Source organism: Lepisosteus platostomus, chromosome 10 (genome assembly GCF_059453375.1).
Source record: "Lepisosteus platostomus isolate fLepPlt1 chromosome 10, fLepPlt1.hap1, whole genome shotgun sequence".
Lineage (NCBI taxonomy): Eukaryota > Metazoa > Chordata > Actinopteri > Semionotiformes > Lepisosteidae > Lepisosteus > Lepisosteus platostomus.
The window spans coordinates 44,725,657-44,751,793 of record NC_142620.1 but is presented as its reverse complement, the minus strand read 5'-3'; the positions used below and the strand labels follow the sequence as shown (position 1 = coordinate 44,751,793).

Genomic DNA, 26,137 nt, shown 5'->3' with positions numbered 1-26,137 from the left:
AATCTAATTAATCTGGCTTGTGGTTTTCGGCTTTGTCTATTTTTTTCAATTCCTCTCTTGCCAAAGGCGGGATGTTCCTAATTTAATGAGGAAGGATTTAATCTAAACTTCTTATATCTGCTGTGCTGCTAGACAGAATGTGACTTAGTGAACAGGACAATCCTCTTTTCTTCACTTCAATAATAATAACAAAAACCTCATGTGTTACCCATGAACGGGACACTGAAAGTCTGTGTATTCCTGTTAAAGTATTAACACTTTTGTATCGAAGAATGTTTCATACAAAAGTGCTTCATTGAAGTCATTAAATATTTTATTGTTTGTTGCAGATTCAAAGACTGTTCCATTCTTAAGAGGTTTGTGAAAAATCCCATAATAACTGAGTAAATCATTAGCCTTAAAAATGATTCAGAAAAATTAGTTTTCTACTTAACATATCAGAAATTAGTGTTCCAATTATTATTTGTCAGTTAGTTGACATTTTATATACTGTATACAGTATTGCAAAATAATTATTTTAAAATTATTTTAAACATGAGTTTAAAAGGCATATAATGCCTGTTAATGCATACACAGTGCATTAACAAAAAATGAAAATTAGTCATTTTTACTAATTACTAAATTAGTCTGTATTCATTAGTAATTTGGGGCATTCATCCAGTTTGTCATTAAAGGACTAAGGTAATAGTTGGCCTTTTGGCTTTATTGAAGATGAACAATACAGATATGTCCTTAGATTTATACACTGCATTTCATCCCAAACGATTATGTATAGGAGGGGACTCAGTTCACACACCACTGCAGCGCAGCCGCATCTGGGAACGTGCAGCAGGATTTCTGTACCAATGCACAGCAGATCAGAGAAGGAATGAATTAAGGGGGAATTTTAGCAAAGCCAGATTATACAAGGCTAAAGAGGATTTTTTCTAGGGCTAACACTTCTGTTCTTATAAAGAGTGCAGTAATCTTTAATGACTAAGTAGTTAGAACCTCCATTTAAGGTCTCATCTAAAGGACAGCACTTCCTGCAGCAAAGTGTCCCCACGTACAGTACTGGGGAATTGGCAAGGAAACACTGATTGACCTGAAGGAGCACTACCTACTGGTCCAGCAGCAACACTTACAACAAGCAACCTGACTTTCCTTCAAAGATCACATCCACCCTTCACCTAAAGATCCCCAGGGGATTTTCTTCAACAACTTGACAGCCTGTAACAGACACCCACCACTCTTTGCGTAAAGAGGCTCCCTGTTTTCACTCCTTAATTTCCAGTTGTGTGCAGTCACTTTCATTAGTTGTCTTCATGCCAACTTTTTTTTTGTCTGTGTTTTTGTTTTGCAAAATAAAAAAACTATCTCAACGTGTCTCAGCTGTTTGGGCTCCCTGTATTGAGTTGATTAACTTTGTGCTCTAATGAGAGGTACCTGCTTCAGAAGAGAGCGAGCCGCAGAACTGTTGTAAATCTGCTAAAAAATTCTGTGCCACCTGAGTCAAGGCAGAGAAAAGAAACGGTTTAGATTCTTGTGAGCAGCCTTGATGTTAATAATGTTTTGCACCCGTTAGAATGGTCTACGCTTTTTGAATTAGGATTTAGCAGGTCGTTGATTGTGTCAAGTGCAAGTTGCCTTGTAGAAAGGCATCTGCTAAATACCTAATATCAATCATGTTTGAAATAATATCAACCATCTGTACACCTGTGTTAAACCCTGCCCATGGCATTCTGGGTAAGTAAGACTCATGTGTAGCAATTAGCGAGAGGAAAAAGAGCTCCAGTAGCTCCGACTGACCTGCCTCTCTGTCCTGCAGCAGCAGAACCCAGTGGAGCAGCGCTACAGGGAGCTCCTGGCGCTGCGCGATCAGTACCTCAAGAAGCTGGAGGAGCTGCAGCTGTCCGACTCTGGAAGGATCGCCAACAATTCCACCAGCTCTCCCGCCTCTCCCACCCAGATCGTCCAGCACATACAGACTCAGTTCTGAGAGGAGACCCCCGCCCCCCATCCGTCCTCAGGGAGTGTGTAGATGAAAATGCAATAAGTCACAATACAGCCTTCACGTCACTAGACTGTTTCAAAGCCTTAAACTCATTTCCTCGGGGGCATCTTGAAGTGAAAGCTCATAGCTCTTCACATGGCTCAAAGCTATTCCCGCACCTTTTCGTCTCATCCTGAATTTAGTCATTTACACTTTGAAGCTAAATATTAAATTTGTCTTCCAGTAATCAGAGACGCAGGCTATAAGGCTGGATGGGATAGAAGTAATTAACGAGGAGGGAAGATTGCTAAATGTTCACGTGTACAGATGTGTAGTACAGTGCTGCACAAAAGTGTCTTTTTCTGGATTCGAACACAACGGATCAAATAGGGCTGTTGGAGGAGGAGACCGAATGCTTAAAAATGCCTCCTTGAATTTCAAAAACAAGAAAAAGAGTGTGAACGCTTAACGGTAAAGTCAAAACCACGCAGTAAAAGTTATTTGCGCTGCTTGCCGGGAGAAGGGAATGTTCTGTTTCACCATTCTCCTACCTGTTGATGACCAGCAAGCATGAAAAATGAATCTATGCTTCCTTCACTTGACATACGCTTCCTGACTGCTCCTGGAAAGAGCTGTTCGGGATTATGGGGCACTCCTGTCTGGCAGCTCACTGTTCGTTGGGGAATTTATCAAGTCAATCCGAAGAGCCATCAGCTTTTATTGTAAAGACGTCTAGGATCTGGGTTACATTTATTCTGTGCCTTGATTATCTTGGGGGATCCACTGAAAATAGATTATCCTGATGGAGAAATTCAATGAGGAACTGTTTCAGAAAAACACACTGCTGGCTGGAAAGGATTTCCCAATGAAGTGTAACCTGTTATTTGTACTGCTTACGGTAATATGAATGACTGAACTTCATCAGCATTTGAAGACTGTAACACGAGCATCTGCTGTTGAACTGGAGAAGGCAGCATCACTGCAATTATTTTGGAAAAATGATTTCTGTACTTTTTTTTTTAATTCACACGTACAGTAACTCTGTAATTACCTCAGAAAGCCTATTTTACTGTTTGAATTTCTATAGTTTGTTGTAAAATATAATTATTTTATTTAGTGTAAAGCTCGGCTGTTTTATAAGAAGAAAGATTTAAAAAAAAAAGTTGTTCTTTAAAACAAAAATTTCTTTTGCCTGCTTTTTGTTTTACTCGACAGATTTCATTTCTGTTTTTCTTGTTGGCATTTTCATCGTTTTGAATCAGATATATGGCTGGACTCCGGTGATTTTTTTTTTTAATTTGAGGAGAACAGCATCTTTGACTTCTTTCTTAGATAGTTTTCTTTATTGGTTTTAACATGTATGTCTACAATAGGATTCTAGTTACATAAGCTTCTGTTTTATCTTATAGAGAAAATTAAACTATATATATATATGCTCTAATGTTAGGTAGTCCTCAATTCTGTAAATAATTCTAATTAAGTTAAAGTTCAGAAACCTAGCTTGCGTGATTACCTTGAGGAGCTGAAGCTTTATGGCTGTAGAGATCCAAGAGGCCCAGACAAGTGTACCGTAGAGGACCCTTGAATACCATAACTGCTTTTTTTAACCTCCTTCTCTTCAAAAATAAAATCTGCTGTCTTTTATGCACTGATCTTTAGAATGCTTTAGGTTAAGCAGCAGAGACTTTGTACCGATTGTGATGTAAATGGAGTATTTGTAAAACTGCTGCCAAATTAAGATATTAATTTGTTTGTCTCTCTATTTTTTTTGTGGGGGAGGAAACACAGAGCAAAATAACTGGTAACTTTTTGAAAGGGTTTACCTTCCTAAAACTTACACGGATACTTGAGGAACAGAGACCCGAGTGAGAACTATCAGGTTGTGACTGAACTTTGCTCTGCAGTCTTTTCTCCGTCCCTCAGACCAGGGTAGTTGTAATACCAAGATGTACCACATTGGGGGGGATTGTTTAAGGACATTAACATTTTTTATTCCTGAAAGAGGGGAAGGGGAAATAAACAGTTCACAGAAAGAAGCATTGTTGCCTTGTCTTCATTCACATCCAGAAGTACAGAGTGATAAAGTACTGTTTTTCTCTATTTTTTTTGCTACCATTATAGACTGTAAAAGCATTGAATAGCAAACACGAAATCTATTACTAGTCTCTATACTGCAGAAGACCTTCACCATAATGAGAGTGAAGCCGGCACAGGATGTCCTCACCTGCCAGCTAGTTCCCACAACACATTGTGCTTCTGATGAGTGGGATATACACCCATTGTCACAGTATCAATTGTGTCTGGTGGCAGGGTACGGCAATTATTAGGTCTCAGTATGTATCTTCTTATCTGAATCTATGCATAATTGAGCACAGTGTCACCAGTTTTGTAAGGACTTAGTAAGTTGTGGAAATCAGGGGAGCTTAGCGGTTTTCCCTTTCCCGAAATTCTCTCTCAGCAAGGACTCCAAATGGCAACACAAAAATTGAAGAGTGGTTAACAAACAATAAAAAAAACAACATGGGAAGAAAGGAAATGTTCCTTAATGTTAAAGGACGTAACTGCTAATTGCACGGTTGCTGTCTATGACTGATAGTGGTGTGCCTCAGGGACGTATTGGGCCTGGTGCTCTTCCTGATCTACAGTTAGTAAATATAGAAAGCAAGGGAATTACAAAAAGGCTCAGACAAAATTATGGAGTAGGCCAGCACTTGGCAAAATATATTTAAGATTAAGAAGAACAAAGCGAGCTATGCAGGAGAAGCGGTATAGGATGCATAGTACATGGGTTATTCTGAGCTGCAGCAAACTACATGTGAATGGTGCTTGTAATAAGCAAAGCAAATGGATTGCTAGGGGATACAGGAAAACCTGGAATCTAAATCTAGGGACATTATGCTCAAGCTTTTGCTAAGACCTCATTTCTCAGTACGGTTCATCATAATGTAAAAATGAGACTCTAGCATTCAAGTAATTCCTTGTCGTATACAGAGAGGTTGTAAAGAACTAATCTCTTCTGTCTTGAACAATAGGTTTTGAAAACAGTTGGTGATCCGAGTGAATTAAATCCTACAGGGTCCAGATAGGGTATGAACCCAGGTGGAGTATTTCAGACCTGAAAGTGAAATAAGGTTGCTGGGTCACACCTGGGCACTGAAAGGGAATTTGTTGAAGATTGAGACTAGGGCTTACTTCTTTACCCAGAACTGTAGCTTCTGAACACTTTCCATCCAGCTGGTTGAAGTCCAATGTTTGGACCGCACAGAATGTTAGAATCACTGTACTGCCAAGCTACCAATTGAGCAAGACTGGATGACTGGCCTCCTCACGTTTGAAAACACCACTGCCAGTTGACAGATCTGTGCAAGAATACTAATTTTAGACAGTACAGGGGAAATTGACCTTTTGATTCTGGGTGGTCCCTGGATGTTTTCAGACTCCTGGTCGAAAACTGACGCTTCACCCACCTCAAGTTGGGAAGGATACTTTTTTTGGATTAACAAGGATAACTCTCATGCCTGGGAGTGTAGTTGCACACTAGGCTGCAGGTATGTTTTAACAGTGGAAACATCAACTCTAGTGTCTTGCTGTGCAGTTTGACCCAGCTGAATGCCGTGATGGTGATAGTATGCCACATGACTACCACATGAATATTCCTGGTGTAATTCTAATGGCCCTATAAGTCTATCTAGATGTGCAAGACCTAAAAAGCAATAGAACAATTAATTTTCATTCATTTAATTACTGATAATTTCACAGATTTCTAGTTTGTATTGCCTCTCATTTCCATATATTCAAGACAGTGGAAATCAAGGTATATCCTCCTTAATCGGACTTATCTGTTTCGTTATAGTCATGAGGCTGGTAACTCTCCAAACCAAAAGACCTTCATTTGGTTTGTAACACTTGGTTCATCTTGCTTGCTTGGCTTAAAAACCTATGACATACATTAAGTCAGCTTTTTCAGTATAACAATTTATTAACGCTGGTATTACTTGGATGTTAGACTGCCTCTGTTGCCTCTGAGACACTACTTCTCAGCCATTTCATGATCGTTCTCAATTACAGAATTAGATGGTTCAACATAATAAAACATGCCATCAATATTGTTTAGTTCAAGCCCTATTTTGGACTTGAACCCTACGTACCTCCTGTTGGGGTGATAATGTAACAATAGTTCCACTATTCGTACCAGTAGAGGTGGCAATTGTACATTTGTCCAGGTGTTCAATGTTTCTTTTTATCAATTAACTCAAGTTCTTAGGTGTCCCATTGCCTAATTAGATCACCTGGATGTCATATAGATAAAAAAGAGCTTGCCTTTCATTCAGTGGGGCTTAGTCAAGAAAGTTTTTTTGCAGCTCAAAGGGAGTCGATGCTTGGAAGAATTATATAGAGTAGGTTATTTGTCCTCAGATTATTAATGCTAAGTGGAAGAGTTGTGAATGAAGAACTAGTGTTTATCTTTTCTCTAAAATGCCTTGGATTAGAAAATAAACCTCTCCAAACAAGATTTTCTTTCTGTCAGCTTGGAATTTCTGATATTTGACTGTTTGAGATTCAAGGAAAACCAGAAACCTTGTACCTGAGAAGTACAGAGTGATAAGTACCATTTTTCTCAATTTCTTCTACCATTACAAAATTGTAAAAAGATTGAAATGTCAATATAAAATCTACTAGTCTCTTCAGTCTCTTCTTTGCTTCAGTGGGCTGCCAGTTGTGAGTTGCAGAGTGATATGGCTGTTATTTGGTTTTTTTAGGTGTTAAGTTTTCTATTCTTTTACTGTTTTTTCAAACCCTTTTTATAAACCCGGTGTACGAATATTCAGCTTGCTCTGAATATCCTTTTTTTTTTTTACCATTGTAGCACAGACAGACTGACAGAAGTTGCAGGTCTGATTGTTTCTGTGTAAGCTATGAATGCTCAACAGAAACCCAACTGGTGATGAAATGTGAGTGCAGAACTTTGTGCTAGTTCAATCAAACCCTCATGCCCCAGGGTTTGATTTTATATCTTTGACCGTTCAATCAAACCCATTTTCAGAAACACCAGGAATTACACTGGACTATGACTAAAATAAGCTGCAAAGGCAAAGTTAAGAGAAAAAGATTATGCTTTAATTGTTTATTCAAGATAAGAAATAAACTCTACAACACATGACAAAATGCAGTCATAGACAACTACAAACTTATAATGTGCAAAAAACAATGATCAAATATGAAGGTTTCACAAACTGTTTCATGTCTAAATGTGAGTATACAGGTTGAAACATTTCATAAGAACCAATTCATGGTGAAAACCATCTAAGATGTCAGGCCTAAATTCCTTAACACTGGGATAACCCCTTTTATTTACAAGTTAAAACAAGCTCATGACAAACAAAAGGGAAGAGACTCAAATCCATAACAACAAATGATGTAAAAGAAAGACAACGGAAACCTACAGATTTAATGATAAATTTAAAATGTTCAACTGTAGCCCATAATCTCAAAACTTAGCCACCTTTAAAACTGTGAAAGTCCTTAAAATCCCAGACCAGGCTAATCCAGAAAAGACTTTCTCAATCCAAGCTCCTGCCCTCTGGAGTAAGTTTAACTCTTTACTGCAATTATTTTGAAACTACTGTACTCTTATCTAGCTGCAAGAAAAGGGCAAGGGTTGGTATTGTGCAAGACAGTTGCTTGTCCAAGTGCAAACTTGGTTCAAAGACCTAACCAGGAATAGGCTGTGCTGTCGGCTAACTTGCCATGATAACTTATTCAAAGTGGCCTCCACTCTCTGATGTATTTATTCCACCATCTTTCCATATCTGGTTTGAAGTTTACTGATCAATCCACTAATTATAGTACATCAGTTTCTAATAAACTACAGCCGTTCTGTGTGGTACTTACAAGTCATGCATATCCACATTTTGAAGTTAAAATAGGAAGCTTTTCAGCTATGTTTTGAATCTGTGTTTTGGTGAGGTGTGGCAATGGGGGAAATCAAGGAGAAAAGTTAGGTTACAATTGGATGCACCCAGAGGTAGTGAGATCAACTTGAGAGGAGCAGACAGGATAGACTCTGAGTGGGGTTGACCTCTCCCCTGGGTTCTGTCTGTGAGACTTAATGATGGACCACTCAAGATGCAGAAAATTAAGGTGATATGCCAGCAGTGCTGCAATTATCATGGTTAATGTGCTGCTGTTATTAGCTGTGGTTGTTAAGTTGGATAGCTTTAAGAATGAAATGTTACAACACTTTCTTACTGTGGAAACCTTAAAGGAATTTTCCCCTTCTCTCCCTTGAAAAATGTCTTGCCTCATTTTGTATAAGAAAAAATATAGAATATCCATTTTGAAACTAGTTGCTATTTAAAGAAAGCCTAAAAGGACATTTAGCCTCCTTCCCACTGGCTTTGAAAACAAGAGATCCAATGTATTTCTTAAGAATTTAATAAAAAGGGTTGCACTAAAGAAATATCTCTATGCAAGATGCATTGCTTTAACCAGACACAAAAATTCCTCCAGTAACTTCATGTAGAAATAATACTGGAGGCAGAGACAACTGAAATTCCTTATCTTTAATTGAAAGCGAAGCATTAATTGAGAGGCTGTTCTTGCTACAGTATATATACTGTATCTTAATGCTAATGCTGTAAAATGTGTTTATGGTTAGTAATGATTTTGCAAGTACATCATGCTTGTCTTGCACAAGGAATATTACCCATAATTCTACACATAAGGTTTACTGTGAAGAGAACGGAAAACTTAATGAGCATGATATTCAAGCTATAACCTTTCTCTAAGTGTTTTTGCTCCATTCTGCTTAACCTTAACATCAGTAACACCTATACAATTAAAAGATAGACCAACAAATATTGGTAATGATGCCTTACTAGAGAGACTATTATAGACTTTTGTAGAATCAGATCTACTACTGTGCCTGAACACTGAGCAACTGCTATAGACCGCCTGTACCTGATTTCTGTCTAATAGGACCATGACTACTAACTAAAGGCACTGCACTACCCTGTATTGCCACATCTTCAGAAGATCTTTGACAACTGCTCAACCAGGAGTTCTATTATTGGGACAAATTCTGGCATGCAGGCTGGATAGCAGCTGATGAACGTTACATCACAAACCACGGATCATACCTTAGCACTGATAAAGATTAATTCAGCAAAACCAACCTGCTGAGGACTGACTGCAAGAATCGCAGAACAAGGGAGGGTTTGTGAATATTTACTATCAAATTAACAGCATTACAGGACTGGCACCTAGGGTTTGCCTTGGGCTGTGAGTGGATCATGCTGCAGTGAAATGTAATTCCATCTCCTGAATGGAAAAGAAGAGTAAGACAGTTCAGGTGTAACCAAACAAAATCTGAATCCGAAAGCCTAAAATAAAGTGGTTCTTAATTTAAATAATTCTTTTTTTTTTTTAAGAAAAAGAACAATTTTCATCTCGTGAAGACGGCTAGCCTAGTCTGACATTTATTTCTAGAGGCAGCTAACACTCCCTATCTTCAATCAAAAGTGAAGCATAGTTGGAGATGCTTTTCTTGTTATATATTACAGCACATCTTATTGATAATGCAGTAAAATGTGGTCATTGTTCGCAATGATTTTGCAAGGACATGTGCACTTCCCCTGAAGTACTTCCTCTGCACACACTTCTGGAGAAGACGTGCATTCTGCCACCCCTTGTCTTTCATATAAAAGACACTACGTTACCTGAAAAAGCTCTGAAGATGTTGCTGGGCAGTTTACAGCAAAGGAAAGTATCTAAATCGAAACTCCAGCCTACGTGGAATGAGCAGGCAGCACCGTGCAGTGGCCAATGGTAAAAGTGAAGTGGGATGAGTGAACAGAGAGAGCACAGTCTGTCCGCACTGATGAAAGAGAAACCCCGTCCCCGCCCCCACTGGAGTCCTCCTAGTGCACCAGCTCGGGCTGGTTCTCCACAAAGGGCAGCACCCCGCTGACGTAGTAGGCGATGCCCAGAGACAGCAGGGCGATGACCACGATGAGCAGCAGCACCCTCCAGAAGCCCAGGTCCTCCACGAACTCCTGCCAGGTGGTGCGGAAGCTGGAGAGCACCCCCTCGCTGTGCTGGAGGTTGGGGTTCAGAAGGGAGTGGCTCTCCATCGCGCTGTAGACACACAGGTCAATACTTCAGAATGGAGGTACACCATCGACCAGGTGCACTGGTCTTGGATCTGACTACCTCAACTCCTGTTAAGCTGTGTAAGCACCAGTAAGAAGTCCACGCCCCAGGTGAGGGGACAGCAGCACTGGTGTGAGGTCAGCAGGGACCAAAAATAATGTGGAAAAAGAAAGAGTACCCCTGTGCTGCGTGACCTCCAGGGCAGGCTTACCCTATTTAACTAGGTCCAGCCTCGGGGAAGAAAAGAGCCGCTAGCACAGCGGTAACCAGCCTGGATTTACCCTATTTAGTGGGGTGCAGTCTGATGAGCAGGGTGTGTAAGGCAAGAACAAAACATGAACTAAATACATTTTTTTTAAAAAATACACATGTATGCCTGCATGATGGGACAGGCAAAAGAACTTTATGCGGTTGCAATCACCCACCAGGACACTCGGTGTAAACTCCCCCCTTCCGGGGGTGGCCCTGCTTGTCCCGTCGGAGGGTGTCCCGTGTGCCTATATAGGACCCGCCCAGCTGGGGCTCAACACCTGGAAGCCAAAACAGCTGGGACTACAAAGGCGAGGCGTTGCCCCTTCCAGCAGGGCTCCACCCTGGGCCCAGCCTCACATAATGCCACACTCCAAAGGACATGACGTGTACCTGCTTATACAGCAGGGTATTTTACTGGAGCAATATGGGTGATGTACTTTGTTCAAGGGCACAACAACTCTATCTCACCTGGGAACTGAACCCACAACCTTCCAGCTCTTGGCCCAGAATCCTTGCAGCTGCTCCTGCTAATACCTGCTCACGGTAACCCAGAGCCTATCCAGGCAGGACTACACCCTGAGTGGTATGCAAGGCCAGTGCAGACCACAGAGGGCACACACAGGTCCACAGGGACAATGCAGAATTACCAATGACCCTCACCAGGAAGTCATAGGAAGGTGAGGGCATACCAGAAATGAAGGGGAGTTGGTGGGGAACATGTAAACTCCTTCCATAAGGTGGTTAAAAATTCACCTAAGAATTGTGAGGCAACAACACTAACAGTTACAATACCATTACATTCTATTGTCTCAGTGTCTAAAACTGCTTCTTTAACGTTTACAGCACAGATTATTGTAATTTGGGGTGAAGGTAAGGCATTTATAATAATAATTGCTTGAATTTATATAGCCCTTTTCTGGACACTCCACTCAAAGCGCTTTCCAGGTAATGGGAACTCCCCTCCACCACCACCAATGTACCTGCAGCCATAGTGCACCAGAACACTCACCACACATTAGCCAATAGTGGGGAGGAGAACAGAGTAATGAAGCCAATTCATAGATGGGGATTATTAGGAGGCCAAGATGCAAACTTTGGACAGGACACCGGGGTTCCATCCCTACTCATTTTGAGAAATGCCCTGGGAATTTTAATGACCACAGAGAGTCAGGACCTCTGTCTTGCATCTCATCAGAAGGACGGCACCTTTTTACAGTACAGTGTCCTCATCACCATACTGGGGCAATAGGACCCACATAGACTGCAAGGTGAGCACTCCCTGCTGGCCCCACTAACACCTCTTCCAGCATCAACCTTAGTTTTTCCCAGGAGGTCTCCCATCCAGGTACTGACCAGGCTCACATCTGCTGAACTTCAGTGGGTTGCCAGTTGTGAGTTGCAGGGTGATATGGCTGCTGACATTTACTGCCAATGCCCTGTTTTTGAACTGAACCAGTATCAGATGACGCAGATGTGATGCTGGAATCAAGGTTTGAAAGGTTTTGCCATTTACGTGTTCTCAGGTTATCTGAGGTAAAACTTTTGGAAGCTGTTTTCTCATTAAACAGTATTGCCGGTACAGGAAGGGAGAAGTCTTTTCAAGTTGATCATTAGCTAGCAAAACACATTAACATCAACCACTCCGGATGGTAAAGAAGTAAAGTTATGAGGCTGTTTCCATTCAAACTGTAGAGGGCACTGATGGAATAGCCTTTAGAAAGCTCAAGTCTCATAACCTTTCTGCTTCAGTAAATGTGCCTACAAATCACAGGTGCACTCCTCGTGTACCATTCTGTTTCATACTACCAAAATCACACACAAGTAACAAGACAAAGTACTACAGCTTTGGTGTCAGCTTTGGCCGGAACTCTAGAAACTGGGTCTCGGCAGACGGTAAGAACGGTACACAAGCAGTATTCCAGAAGGTTCTCTCTTCCTCCCACACCCACCTCTCGCTCTCGGCCAGCTGCATGGACTCCAGCTTCGAGTGCGCCCCCCGGTTGAAGCCCTTCACCTCCTGCTCCTCCAGGCCCTCCAGCAGCCGGATGGCATCCTTGTTGACCCCTCTCCTCTTCGCCAGCACCAGGGGAGTGGCGCCGTTGTGATTGCTGTGCCAGGAACACAAGGAGACGGGTTGAGGCCCCAGCCTCCCAAAGGGTGGAAGAGTTCCCAGCACATGGGACAGACGGGGGTCTGCACCTACCAGATGTCAATTTTGAGCCCGTTCGAGACCAGGAACTGTATGGTGTCGACGTGGCCGCAGAGGTGCAGCGCGGTGTTGCCCTGGTAGTCCGTGGCCAGCAGGTCGGCCCCGAACTTGTGCAGCAGCCGGCAGATCTCCACGTTGCCGCGGGCCGCCGCCAGGTGCAGCCCCGTACGACCGCGGTTGTCCCGGATATTGGGATCGAAGCCGCTTTCCAGGAGGCGCTTCGAGTAGTTCAGGTCCCCGTCGATGCAAGCCTGCAGCAGGGGCACGTTCGTTTGGGAAGAGTCATTGATGAAGACATACGACATGTCTGAGTGGGTGTCGGTAAAGTCCAGGGTACCTGCGGGACAAGAAAAAAAGCGCCGGGAAGGGTGTGTTGGAAAGTTAACTTTTAGTGAAGTGGTGTTGGCGTAAGATAGGCGGCGCGTCTGTCACACCCTCAAACTCGCACTGTGCGATGAGAGCCTGTCATCATTTGGACATTAACCCTAAAAAAAACACGTACGGTTAACGAAGCGAGAAAAGATTTAATACATTTTTCCAGATTTGCTTTTATTTTTAATACAAAATTACGCGTCACGAGTGCGGTCCCATAAACATCGTAACATAAAGAACGAAATCTCCATCAAGCGCAGAAAAGGCGAGTTCACATCTGCCCCCTTCGGATCGGATGCGCTCATCTGGGTACACACCGATCCCACAGGTACGCCCAAACTCTGCACCGCAACGGAGAGCCGATAGTAAACCATTACATCACAAATTCATAAACACACGACATCGCCTGGACCTCCCGAGCTAAACCGAGACGTACCTTAACGGGTGATGCCTATGTTTAAGCACAGATGCACGCCAAGATTCGTATAAAATATAAATACATTCCAGCAAAGAAAAGAAATAATTTAGGATGCACCTAAGCCGTCACAGATCCACTAAATTGGATTCTGCTCAAAACATCCTTTCAAAAAACCTTCATCATCAAGACGACTCGCTTACATGCATCGTATTTACATAACCAGTCTTAAGCAAACTTCCCGAAAGCAGCAGTATTACCCATTACCTGATTATGTTTTGCAAAAGAACCGAAAAAATATGCCTCTTTTCCCTTTTATTTTGTTGCCGATCTAAGACGACACAAACCACCCGTAAACGGACCTGACAATTTCACGTCTACATCAGGGTGCTTTACGGCAGTGGGAGCTGTCTCGTTTCCATGGTTACCCCAGTCAGGAGCCGCCTACTCACTTGTAAGGGAGATTGACCCATCATTATATAAGACACAGCAATCTAAATCTACGAGTCAGAATCGCCGTTTTAAATAAAAAAGGTATCATTACAAGCTTTCAAAATAGAATTTAACATCATATAAGGTATAAAGACTCAATGTAGTAATAGTAGAGGGCAAATTAGGAAGGTGTTGCCAGATCTGAAAAGCTGAGAAGACTGGGCCTGGTCAGTACTGGAATGGTAGATCGCCATGAAAACTGGGCACCTGCTATAAGTAGCACTGGTGGACCAGTAGGTGGTTCTCTTCCCCCATAACAGAATTTAATAATAATAATAAGAAAGAATTTCTTGCATAATGTGCAACATCCACCTTAACGATGAAATGACAACCAAACTGTGGAAAGTAGGCTCTCCACACATCAGCTATCAGTGGGTTGGAGAACAGAGTAATGAAGCCAAGTCATAGATTATTAGGAGGCCAGGTAAAATTTGGCCAGGATACCAGGGTTACACCCCTACTCTTTTCAAGAAGTGCCTTGGGATTTTTAATGACAACAGAGAGTCAGGACCTACTGGCCCCACTAACACCTCTTCCACTAGCAACCATAGCTTTTCCCAGGAGGTCTCCCATCCAGGTGCAGGCCAGGCTCAAACCTGCTGAGCTTCAGTGGATTGCCAGTTGTGAGTTACAGTATGATATAGATGCTGGGTACATTCATTATAATAATTCACAATCCAATGTCCCTGTGTGGTGACAGGGACAGTGTGCTGAAATAGGTGCTGTCTTTCATTGAGACTTTCAAACTGAGTTCCTGACTTCTTGGTTATTAAATGTAAAAATAAATAGCACTTTTCCAAATTTTAGGGATATTAACCCCAGTTTTCTGAATACATTCAATTCAATGTGGAAATGCAGGCCTTCTTAAAGTCTCCCCTAAATTAAATGGTGAAATAATTTCTCTCCTCACCACCTGGTCTGCTGTATGTTGGTATTGCTGGTGCAGGATGGTGTAGTTTAGTGAGAGAGATGTGGGTCCCCTCCTATTTGTAAAGCAGTTTTGGGATCAAATGCAACCAATCATTGATTGTTTTATACAATGAAAAAACAAGTACTATATTTAAGACACTGGGAAAATACTGAAGATGACCGTATTACCTTTAGAAAAACCCATGTGTTCATAGTTGATTATGTTTGTCAGACTTTGCCTTTATGTTGTATCAAAGAAATTATTTATATATCGCAGATGGGCCCATCCTGTGCAGTTCTTATACTGCAGAAAAGAAAATGTGATATGTAAAAAATCAGTGCGCTGCAATAACATTATGTAGCACAACCACCACACGAAAACACTAACAGCTACAAATTCCAGGATCTAAAAGTACAGACAATTGTTGTTAAAAGAAAAGCATTACAATACAAAGCTCAGAAATTACAGTAATACTGGATCATACAATGAAAGTGTAGAGTAAGAACAGTTTTGAAGAGGGTGGGCAGTTATATTACTGTCGAGTACAGTATCTGTTTACACTTTGGGGTTCAATCTTTTTTGGGCAACCGTTCTGGACTGTACTTGCTCTTTTATCAAGCATGGTGGTGGAAAGACATAAATCTCTGGACAAGAGTTTCTGGAGTGTTTTTGCTTTTGGATGAAGAACAAAATCTCTAAAGCATTTTAAGAAGAAGTAGTAGTAGTAGTAATAATAATAATAAAAATAACGGAATTAGGCACTGGAAATGAAAACTACCCGTGAAACACCAATACCCACAACGCACCTCAGTGTTTTCAGTTTCTATTAACGCCTAGTACCATAACATTGCCTACCGGTAGTTGTAGTTTATGATCCCTATCGTCGCCCAGAGATGCCACCACCAGGAACTACATACCCCACAGTGCAGCACGCACTATTTTTTTATTTCACCGCTTTAAACCCAGTTGACAGCCGGAGGATGGAGGCAGGTAAGAATATCACTCTCCGAGGCTAAAAATCGTCGTAAAGATTAAACATAAAAGTGATTTTTTTGTCATGATTAATTAGGCTCTTCAGCAAAACCGTACAGAAAGAATTCCGTTCATCTTTAACTCTGCGTTTCTGGATACACATCTGAGTTGGAAGTTTCTGTATTGTTTCTATCTGGCCCTCGTTAAGTGTAAACTTTACAGATTGGATTCTCTGTGTTTGAATTCCTTAAAGCAACGATCTTTTTTATTACTTAATTAATGTGAGTTTGTATTGGTTTTTGGTGGGATTGGGGAATTAAGATATAGAGCCGGTATATAAATAAAACCCCTTTTTTTTTGTTTAGCGATGTTCGTTTCGGTGTATCCTCTCATTTTTTTCGGTCCTTGATATAATTTCTGGCATTGGTCAGAATACGTTTAGTATTTAATAGCTAATAATAAATAGCAACATCAGTAGAAAATCTGTCCCATTGGTTACAGCTCGCAAAATCGACTGTGTTTTTTTTTCTGTTTTCAAAAACACGCCTGAATCTGTAATACAGATACTCCAAATCTCTGAAGTCCCGGAAGATCTGGCTTTTCCAGATGTAGAAAGTCTCGGAGATTTCAGGCGCAGCATAATGTCTGCGGCGTCATCATGGGGCTAGTTTTTTTATTGTCTCTCCGTGTTAACTGCACAGTCGCAGTGTTTGCGGAAAGGACAGATTCAATGTAGCCGACCGGAGTTTGAGGTTCCGTCTAGTAAAAGGGCTGTCCTAGCTCGGATTCTGGAGGGGCGGAGTATCTGCGAGCTGTCATTCAAGTGCTGCTCGTGAAAACCAAAACCGTCTGGGTTACTGGCTTAACCGGACCACTTAAACCCCAACGATCTTTCAGTTTTGCATGTCCGGATTAACAGTTCTGAATTGGACAGTCCCGGTCTAAAATACACAGTTTAAGCACCTCTCCTGATCTAGGATCTTCTGACGGGTATTCAATAACTCGCAGATGTGCAGGAGAGGTTCAGAGATGCTCTGAACTACAGTATGCGGCTGTTTCTGATCGTGCTGTCCCTCTTTTACTGAAAGAGTCAGTTAATTGTCCTGGAAGTGGTTGGGAGATTTATTTGACCAGCAGAGAGGGTTACTTATATAATAATTGCTTACACGTATATAGCACTTTTCTTGACACTCCACTCAAAGCGCTTTACAGGTAATGGGGACTTCCCTCCACCACCACCAATGTGACAGCAGCCATAGTGCACCAGACCACACACTACACACCAGCTATCAGTGGGGAGGAGAGCAGAGTAATGAAGTAAATTGATAGATGGGGATTATTAGGAGGCTATGATTGGTAAGAGCCAATGGGAAATTTGGCCAAGACCCCTCCTATTTCGAGAAACGCCCTGGGATTTTTATTGACCACAGAGAGTCAAGACCTCCGTTTTACATCTCCTCCGAAGGACTATGCCTGTTTACAGTATAGTGTCCCCGTCACCATACTGGGGCATTAGGACCCACATGGACCTTAGTTTTTCCCAGGAGGTCTCCCATCCAGGTACTGACCAGGCTCACACCTGCTTAGCTTCAGTGGGTTGCCAGTTGTGAGTTGCAGGGTGATATGGCTACTGACTACTTATGTAGGCAAATGGATTACCCAGGAAAATGTGCCTTTTTTTCAACCTGGTCTACAGAGGTTCAATGCTGTTAGACCCTGCAACTCACAACTGGCAACCCACTGAAGCTAAGCAGATGAGCCTGGTCCTGGCTTCATTACTCTGTTCTCCTCCCCACTGATAGCTGGTGTGTGGTGAGCGTTCTGGCACACTATGGCTGCCGTCGCATCATCCAGGTGGGGCTGCACATTGGTGGTGGTGGAGGGGAGTCCCCATTACCTGTAAAGCGCTTTGAGTGGAGTGTCAAGAAAAGCACTATATAACTGAAAGCTATTATTATTATTATTATTATTATTATTATTATTATTATTATTATTATTACTTGCATGGGTAGTCTGATAGCCTTGAGTCCTGGACCCTGGTTTCGGTTTTCCCTGTCCCTCCTGGTGGGATCATGCTTTGTGCTTCTGTGTCAGGGGTCACATGAGAGACCGGGAGGAGAGAGGCCTCTGGTCTCTGATTGGTGTAGGGACTAAATTTTCAGAATTCGCTGGAATACAGATTACTGCAGATCGTTTTATTAGAAAATTAACTGCCCGTCATACCCCTGAATTGACTTCTCAGTATTGTTTGGCTCATTTGTGAGACAGCACAATGAAGAAGTTCGAACTTTAGGAAGTTACAGACAATGTGCCTCGAAGCATTGTTTTCAGGACGTTTCTTTAACATCTTACCTTCGTAGTCCTGTATATGTAGCCAGGTGACGAGGTAGTGGCACAGGTGTCAAGAGTAAGGTCCTCACACAGGCTGATAGTTCCTCGCTACCAGCTGCAGAACTCTCGTCCCGTGCCATTCTCTTAAAAATGGAAATCCTCCTGTGATATTTTCTATTTTTTTTTAAAATAAGCCTTTAAATTAGGAGTCCTGTGTGAGTTAAGCGCGTGCCGGTAACATCAGATCACCACCAGTGAAAGTACCAGAGCTGGGTGGGACCTGCAGGACGTCACCCTGGCTAGTCATTTTAGGAACCCATGATGTAGACGGCGTCAGGAAGTCACCCAGTGGGTTTATGGGAGGTGTAGTTCCCATAGCTAAGGCAGCACTCTGGGCTATCCTAGCCAGTTTCTAGACTGGTGGGCACTGTATACTAGTAGCTACTGCCTGGTAGCATTATAACAGGCTTACACATACTGTATACATCCTGTTGTACTGATATTGAAGTTGAACATGAAGCAGTGGTTTGAATCAGATTTCTCAGCCTCAATAAACCTTTCCTTAAATCAATTTGATTCCAAACTATGGACTTCCAGGATTTTAACACTGCTGTGTAAGAGTTTACTGGAATTCTCTAACTGGAATTCTGGCACAGTAGACATATTTGGACTGTTTGTTATGAGATAATCTACTGATTTGTTCCAGCAAGATCACACCCGTTTCCTCTATGGTAGTTCATTAGGATGCTGAATTGCATGGTGCCCAAAGCTTTTCCTGATCCTTTTTTTTCTTTCTAAAAGATAATGTTTCAATACTTAAATTTTACACAATTCCAGGCTTTTCAGTGATACCATAACCTTCTTGTTATAACTATACAGAAAGCATTGTTCCCTCTTATTTTCATTTGTGTTAAAGTTGTTACAAGCCACTGGAGGCTTAAATAAATAGGAATATATCTGTGATTTCTTTTTTCAGTCTGCTAAGCATTTTCTTATCATCGGAACATTACTCCAGGTTTTGGATAAGAGATGCAGAGGGTTTAATGGGAAAAGCTACTTTATAGTATAATTGGATTCGTAATGTTCAGATTGACCATGTGTGTGGTTTATCTGTGGAGAGATGTTTCCTTTATCTAGCAAGAGGGAGGACCACAATGATGTAGCTATTGAGCAGTGAAACATGCACTTGATGATGCAAATGGAAACTACTGTATGTGAAAGTGCATTTAAAACCACAACAAAGGGCTAAGGAAGTATGGAACGAGCTACAAGGCCATGTTGGTGAATCTGATAATCTGGCTTTCTTCAGGAAATATCTGGATGAGCTTCTTGGATGAATGAGCTACTAAGTACTGAATGGTCTATATGGGCTGAATGGTCTCCTGTCGTTGGTAACCCTTCTCATAGTCTTTTGTGATACAGGCATGAGACGGCCAGGCCTTCAGGTTCAGAAACTGGCTAGTGAGGTCAGTGCTTATCCTTTAGACATCAGTGTTCAGGTCTTATTCTGCTAGCTGTGTCACTCTCTACTAGCAAACATGTCTGTTCTCACTGGGTGGTTGGGATTTTGTCTGGAAAGTTGAGTCTGTCAGTTTTAACTGGCTACTTCCTTGGTCACCTTAAGAGTCGAGCCTAGGGGATGATGTCACTGGTAACAGGGCTTTTCTCTAAAGGACAGAGCATAAACTTTCAGAGTCTTCCTCCGCATAGTGTGTCAGATGTAGAGCAAGATTCTTCGTCCAGGAAACCCCATGGAAATCAACTCTTTCAGTTCTTTGCCTTTTCTCCCGCGCCAACTAAACCCTGTCTGTACAGTACATAGCCTTTGGCAAATGCTTTCTTTTCTGACTTTTTGTTCTCTTTTTTTCCCCCAGTTTTAGCCAAGTATGAAAATCAGATCAATGTATTCTCAGACCTCCTTGAAGATCTGCCTGATACAAAGGAGCCTGTCTGGATTTTAGGAAAAGATTATGACATCCGAACAGGTAAGGGTCTAGTCACAGTGCACATTAAGAGTTACGTCTGGTTTTTGTCATTTCTACTTTTCAGGAGTTGCAAAGTTACGTGATCATTGAAGTTAAAAGAAAAACAGTTGTTAGGATCATCATCATCATCATTATCCACTGCTGTCTGCTAACATCACTCAGTTATCTTAGTGTCTGACAAATAATTGGAATATAGTTTAAATAAATGTTTTTGGAATTAGTTTCAATAAAATCCAATTGCATACAGTCATCCTTAGATTTACAGTGTTATTTGTACCAATACCTCAAGGATGTGATTGTGAAGTTTGTAAAAACGGGATTACTCAAATTATTCAAAAGTTAATCCTGCACAATTGAGAGGACCAAAATGAGATTAAAGACATTTTAAATGTACCCCCATGCTTCCTCCTCAACTCACAGAGAGCTGGGATATAAAGTAAAGATATATTCAGTCCCTAAGATGTTTCCTCTAGAGATGCTTTGTGCAGGCTCCTGAGAAGAGATAAAAACAATGCTAATTGATGTATCCCATGTCCTCTCACCTCAGGACTGCTGCTCTTTGGTCTTTTGTATGCTTGGCCTGTACATACTGTACAAAGCAAGGTGTGCATTCAGAGAGACATGGAGATGTGAATCCTCAGACTGTGTTATCTGGAAGACAGTCTGACACATATTTCGACACTTTGCTCAGAGTTTGTTTGCTTTGTATGGCATGTATAGCAATGATCGTCCTATGAAATGGAGTTTGGACAATTTTCCAAAATTGACTTTTTATTTTCTCTTCTAGAAAAATCTGAACTGCTGTCAGATGTCAGGTCTCGACTGTGGTTTACATATAGGAAAAAATTTTCTCCGATTGGTAAGTGAATTGTCACACAATCTACAGAAGGTGGAGTTTCTTAGCAGAAGATAGAGTTTTCTGAGCCAGGCCATGCCAGCTGTAGGAAAGCAGTGTGAAACTGGGCCAGGTTCTCTTTTTCCTGAACAACAAGGACCATCAGGAATGGAACCAATTAGCCCCATCATTTTCAGGACCAGCAATAGGCATGTTTGTGATGATGGTCAGCTCATTGTCTCCATCAGAGCCACACTGGGGGGAAAATAAAGGAAGTAACCATCCTAACAGAACAATTCAGATCCTGTTCTCATCTTTCCCCGGCTGGCTCTGTTGGTAGAGTGTGAGACTCACAATCTCAGGGTAGTGGGTTCCTGTCCCATGTTGGGCGCCAGGTCTTCCTTGTTGGAGGTTGGGCACAAGGCTAACAACTCTGTCCCATAAAAAAACTAATGTTTACAGAAACAGCAACAGGATGTTGCTGCCCCTACATGCCAGAAGGCATAACAGGCAAACATCCATCCATCTTGTCTTGTCGATTTTCTTAGGTTAGTGGACGTTGATGGTAAATGAACCCAAAGGTTAGTTGGTGTATAAAACATGGAACTGTTGTTGAAGCTAAAATCTAGGTTTCGTTCAAAATGATCCATGAAGAAAAGGCTTGGATCAATTAGCTACTAGCTGCCAAGTGGACTGGATGGACAGAAAGGCCTACTCTCACTGGTGACATTTTTTATGTTCTTAAGTGTTGCTGCGTGGAAGTTTGAGATGTTGCGTCTTCAGACGTGTCCATGCGCAGCATTAACAGTGTGGACTCGCTCTCCTAGGTGGAACTGGTCCTTCCACTGACGCTGGCTGGGGATGCATGCTGCGCTGTGGGCAGATGATTTTAGCTCAGGCTCTGGTGTGCCAGCATTTAGGCAGAGGTGAGTAAGAAACTGTGCTGTAATGAGATTTAGAAGGGCAAGTGTGAATGCTGTTTGTTGAAGCATATTTGTGTTGTGTATAACTGTATAAATACCACCTACAGTAGGTCTTCCGTCTGAGTTTCATCTGACTAAAACTGCTGCCTCTACTGGGACAATAAATAATTATCAAATACTAACATGTGATATGAATAGGTTTGCGCCCTTGCAAAGCTTATATTTTAGATGAACAGAAATAATATTGCTGGCATTTGTTTCTTGAAAACGTTTTTTTGAAGTTGCATTAAACCTGTCGGTTATCCTGTGCAGTTGGGCACCGATCAGTTCACACCTTTTTTTTTCCTGTGGCAGAACTGCAAAAAGTCCTGCAGAAAATTAAAATAGATTTAGTCATCTACCTGTGGCATGTTACAGAGATCTGAGACTTTATCAAATGGCTCATCCTGAGTTTCACATCACCAAAAATGCATAACCATTCGAACATTGTCACCCTAAATATATCGGCTCCTTGCCTCTTTCCTTCCCAGACCAATAGAGAATTTAGAGATGTGGGGTCAGATTTGGCTTGTGAAACTTTGCAAGGTGAGGTTCTTTTGTGGTTGTAGCTAGTCTTCCCAAAACAACGCACAGCGAGAATGTGGGTGTTCTCGATCTCCCGTCTCTCTGGGCTTCTCTGTAGATGATTATTCAGCTGTGGTGTGGCTTACACGAGTTCGCATGGCGGTGTTCACTGGAAGGGAGGTGCGATTGTGTGTTATGGCCTCATATTTTTGCACTAATGCCAACAGACCCTCTTCTTCAGTAACCGTAGTGAGGTTCAGAGCATTCCCTGAGGAATCTCATCCTGCTTCCATGGAAATACTGTATGCATCTGCTGTCCGAACAGGAAGGGACAGAGCAGCCAGGATGATAACAAGGACACAGGCTGCTTTTATTTCCTGACCCAAAAAGAACCTTATATTGAGGGTGTTCACTATTAGGTGTACAGTATATCCAAAATATGTACTGGTCAACAAACATGACAAAGAACAAAATAGTTCCTCAGAGACATAAGAGCTCTACCACCCAATAGGTTACAATCCAAATTTATTTTTTTTACACTAATAAGCACTTCTTATGCCATGGAGATGCAAGTTCCTTCACAGCTGATTTTCAGATTCAACAGAAATGATGAAAACAGAGCAGTACAAAAGGTGAGGTACTGGAATTTTCCAGCCTTCCAAACTTGCTGTTTCCAGATGAATGGAATGGAAACAGTTGAAGTGTATGACACAGTATTCATACGTGGGAAAATACAGACTCAAATCCAGAGGAATGCACAGAACACAACAGGCAGCACAGTTTAGCCCGGCAGACAGCCATGAAGTGGAAATATCCATCTTTTCTGGAACGTTGATCAGAGTACATACTCTTTTCAACTTGTGGTTACTCGTTATTTATTTGGCATTGTTGACGGTCGTTTGCCTTAACTTTTGTAAAGAACAAAAACATTTCACAGCCCTGGCAAATGCTATTCAGATACACATACTGTACAGTATAAAGGAATGAAAGGATTTTTTCGGAAGAACCAATTCCATGGTGGATGCTCATGCTTTTCCGCACTGTCCTGTTGCAGGGTGGAGGTGGGAGAAAAATCGGAGCCATCCGGAGGAATACCAGAGGATACTGCACTGCTTCCTGGACAGGAAGGATAGCTGCTATTCAATTCACCAGATGGGTGAGAGGCTCCAATGGCTTCCAGGGAAGACGCTGGAGCAGGGCATCAAACTCAGTTCCTGGAGAGTCTAGTAGTCCTGGATTGTAGTCAATTACACAGTCAACCAAATTATTTTCTAAATTCTGCATGTTAAAGTACAGGCGTCTCTGCTATAACGCCATAGATGCGTTCCTGTAAAACCTTGTGTTATGCAAAATCGCGCAATAAAAATAACAGGGCTTATGGGAAAAATAGGGTAAGGAGCAGACGACTCAAAACCTAACCAAATGCCTAACCAAAGCTTTAGCAAATTTAATAATTATCCTAGTAAAAATGTTAGCACAGTTAAATTCATAATAAATAAAAAAATACTACAGTAAATTTAGGACTTTACCTAGTTCACCATCTGAAATTTTATCACCAGCACGCTTCGTAGACACATTCTTGTCACCTTGTCTGCTCTTATTTACAGCATTGCAGAAGATTTGGTAAAAATGGCACGAAAATTGAGGAGCACCTTCCAATTGGCGCTTCCAAAACAAAGCACAACTGAGCATCATGTTGGGCGTGGCGGTCCTCCGCGGACCTCCGCATTCAGTTGTGTTACTCCGTGACGCAAAACGTAAACATGTCGGGGATCAAATCGCGTATGAGCCAACGTGAATTTCGCGTTACACATCTTTCCCCTATTTACCAATCGCGTATGCGTCAATTTGCGTTTTGCAAACCCGCGTAATAGCAGAGATCTAAAAAATACACTGTGCTAAATGTAGTTACCTATAATAAACTTCAAATCCTGGTTAGAAGTTTTCACAATTATATTTAACATTCAATTAGACCTAATATAATCACTTATAGTTAAGTAATTTATTTGGCTATGTAACTGAGAGCTCGGGTCATACAAAACCCGGACCATACCAAGCCCTCCAGTTACTGAGTTCGACACCCTTGCTCAGGTGCATTCTCTCCTGAATTAGACACACGCATCATCCACAGATATAGCCCAATAAGACTCTTAATTAGTGCACCAGGGTGCATGCTGAACCCTGTAATCTAGACTGCAATGATTCAAACCGGGCTTTGCCATTGTGCAGCTGTCCCTATTACCCCAAGCAGGGGCACATATAGTTTGGCAGCTGCAGCAGGAGGACCAAGCGTGCTGGAGTCACACATGGAGTCACACAGGGAGTCAACCTGAACATTTTTTTTTATCAGTTGCTTATTTTAGCTATAAAACAATGCAACAAGTCATCATAACTAGGCTTTGCAGTCATAAAGTACATTAGTTAGGGCCAAAAGCAGTATTAAAGATACGGATTTGCATGCATACACGTCTATACATCCTAGCTTGTGTACACATTAGTGTAGCTAGGTTTTTCGTGGAGGCACTGTACACCTGTATAATGGTTGGATTTAATTGGTTACGTCTGGCTGTGGAGCATTCCAGATACATTTTATTCCAAAAAATCTGAGAGTCAGGTATTGTTTAGAGAAAGAACAGGTTCTATCCACAGTTGGAATGAGATTGTATGGCTGAAGTCAGTCTTGCCAGGAGTATCCAAGGCAGAGTTGTTATTTAGTAGAATTAGGACTGGAATTTCAGGGATGTCCTCTGCTTGTTGAAGAGCAGTCTTTAATTATGTCACTAATTGTCTTAAGACCATTTAAATCAACTAAGAACACAAAAAATATCCTTGCCATGCCTATTCTACTTTTTAAATTTACTTTGGCCTCATACTTCGATTGCCTTTATAAAAACTTACTGCAGAATGTTTCACAGTGTGTGAGTTGGCAAGCACATACTGTAGTGTATAGGACAGCCTGAGATTTATTCCAGACAAAGCTTTTTTTATGTGTTTGGCCAGAATATTAAACAAAAGACTCAGTCACAGAAAAATAACCTGCTTTCGAGTAGAAAACATCCAAAAGGCATTTCCTCAGGATACACTCCTACAATAATACACTCCTCCAGATATAGTTTTTTAGCCTCAAAAATAAAACACAAAGATTTCCTCTCTGGAACAGCCCTCAGGAGATAAAAAGCCTGCCAGCCCTCTCAGCTTCCCTATTAAGTAGTCCTTAATTGATCCTTAATTATCGTCAGGTGTTAGATCGTCATCATCTTCTGTAACAATAATACGTCAATCAAGCCTGTTAGCGATGTGGTGAAAATCTCAGAGTAATTTGGCAGAACATGCCCCAGAAACCTGTAAAACCTAATGCCAACATCACACTACACGCCTTTTCCTTTTCAGTTGTAGCCTTCATTTACATAATCATAAGAAAATCACAGAGAGTTGTAGAGAGTCGCAGCACGCGCCCCTTACCGTCAGTTGTGTAGTGTGACACCCCCAGCGACTCAGCCCCTACGACTCTCTGTGACCCGCGACGATAAAATCAAACTGGTTTGATTTTCACGTAGCTAATCGCAAGTTGTAGGGGTGGGCAGTGAGCCAGATGTGTACTTGTGAGATTATATATTACATAATATTACACATTATAGCGCAATACTCATTTGATTACGATATTTGTGTTAAGGGTGTTTTATATTTTTAACTGTTTTATTTTTGTAAATTTGTTCAATATTTATAAAGAAGAATGATATTTTTTAAGATGTTT

General features: G+C 41.6%; 3 protein-coding genes across 5 annotated transcripts in view; 2 read left to right on the top strand and 1 right to left on the bottom strand.

Annotated features, from left to right (window-relative positions):
• mtm1 (myotubularin 1) overlaps positions 1-4,008 on the top strand; it is a 35,090-nt gene extending 31,082 nt beyond the window's left edge. For 2 of the 3 annotated variants that reach the window (XM_088649155.1, XM_088649158.1), the window contains one exon: positions 1,808-4,008. In XM_088649155.1, the coding sequence (XP_088505281.1) occupies positions 1,808-1,978 (171 nt within the window). In that variant the 3' untranslated portion in view covers positions 1,979-4,008. The remainder of the gene's footprint in view (positions 1-1,807) is intronic. The other variant, XM_088649157.1, reaches the window with a different exon arrangement.
• Positions 4,009-7,068: 3,060 nt separating this feature from the next.
• Positions 7,069-13,778, bottom strand: LOC148653781 (ankyrin repeat domain-containing protein 46). Its single transcript, XM_088649159.1, has 4 exons — positions 13,639-13,778; positions 12,579-12,921; positions 12,325-12,483; positions 7,069-10,108 (listed from the first exon to the last, which is right to left on the bottom strand). The coding sequence occupies exons 2-4, from the start codon at positions 12,887-12,889 to the stop codon at positions 9,892-9,894; spliced, it is 687 nt and encodes a 228-aa protein (XP_088505285.1). The 5' UTR covers positions 12,890-12,921; positions 13,639-13,778; the 3' UTR covers positions 7,069-9,891.
• Positions 13,779-15,704: 1,926 nt separating this feature from the next.
• atg4a (autophagy related 4A, cysteine peptidase) overlaps positions 15,705-26,137 on the top strand; it is a 19,534-nt gene continuing 9,101 nt past the window's right edge. The window contains exons 1-5 of the mRNA XM_088649154.1: positions 15,705-15,763; positions 19,951-20,061; positions 20,849-20,920; positions 21,724-21,822; positions 23,438-23,539. Coding sequence (XP_088505280.1) covers positions 15,754-15,763; positions 19,951-20,061; positions 20,849-20,920; positions 21,724-21,822; positions 23,438-23,539 — 394 coding nt within the window. The 5' untranslated portion in view covers positions 15,705-15,753. The remainder of the gene's footprint in view (positions 15,764-19,950; positions 20,062-20,848; positions 20,921-21,723; positions 21,823-23,437; positions 23,540-26,137) is intronic.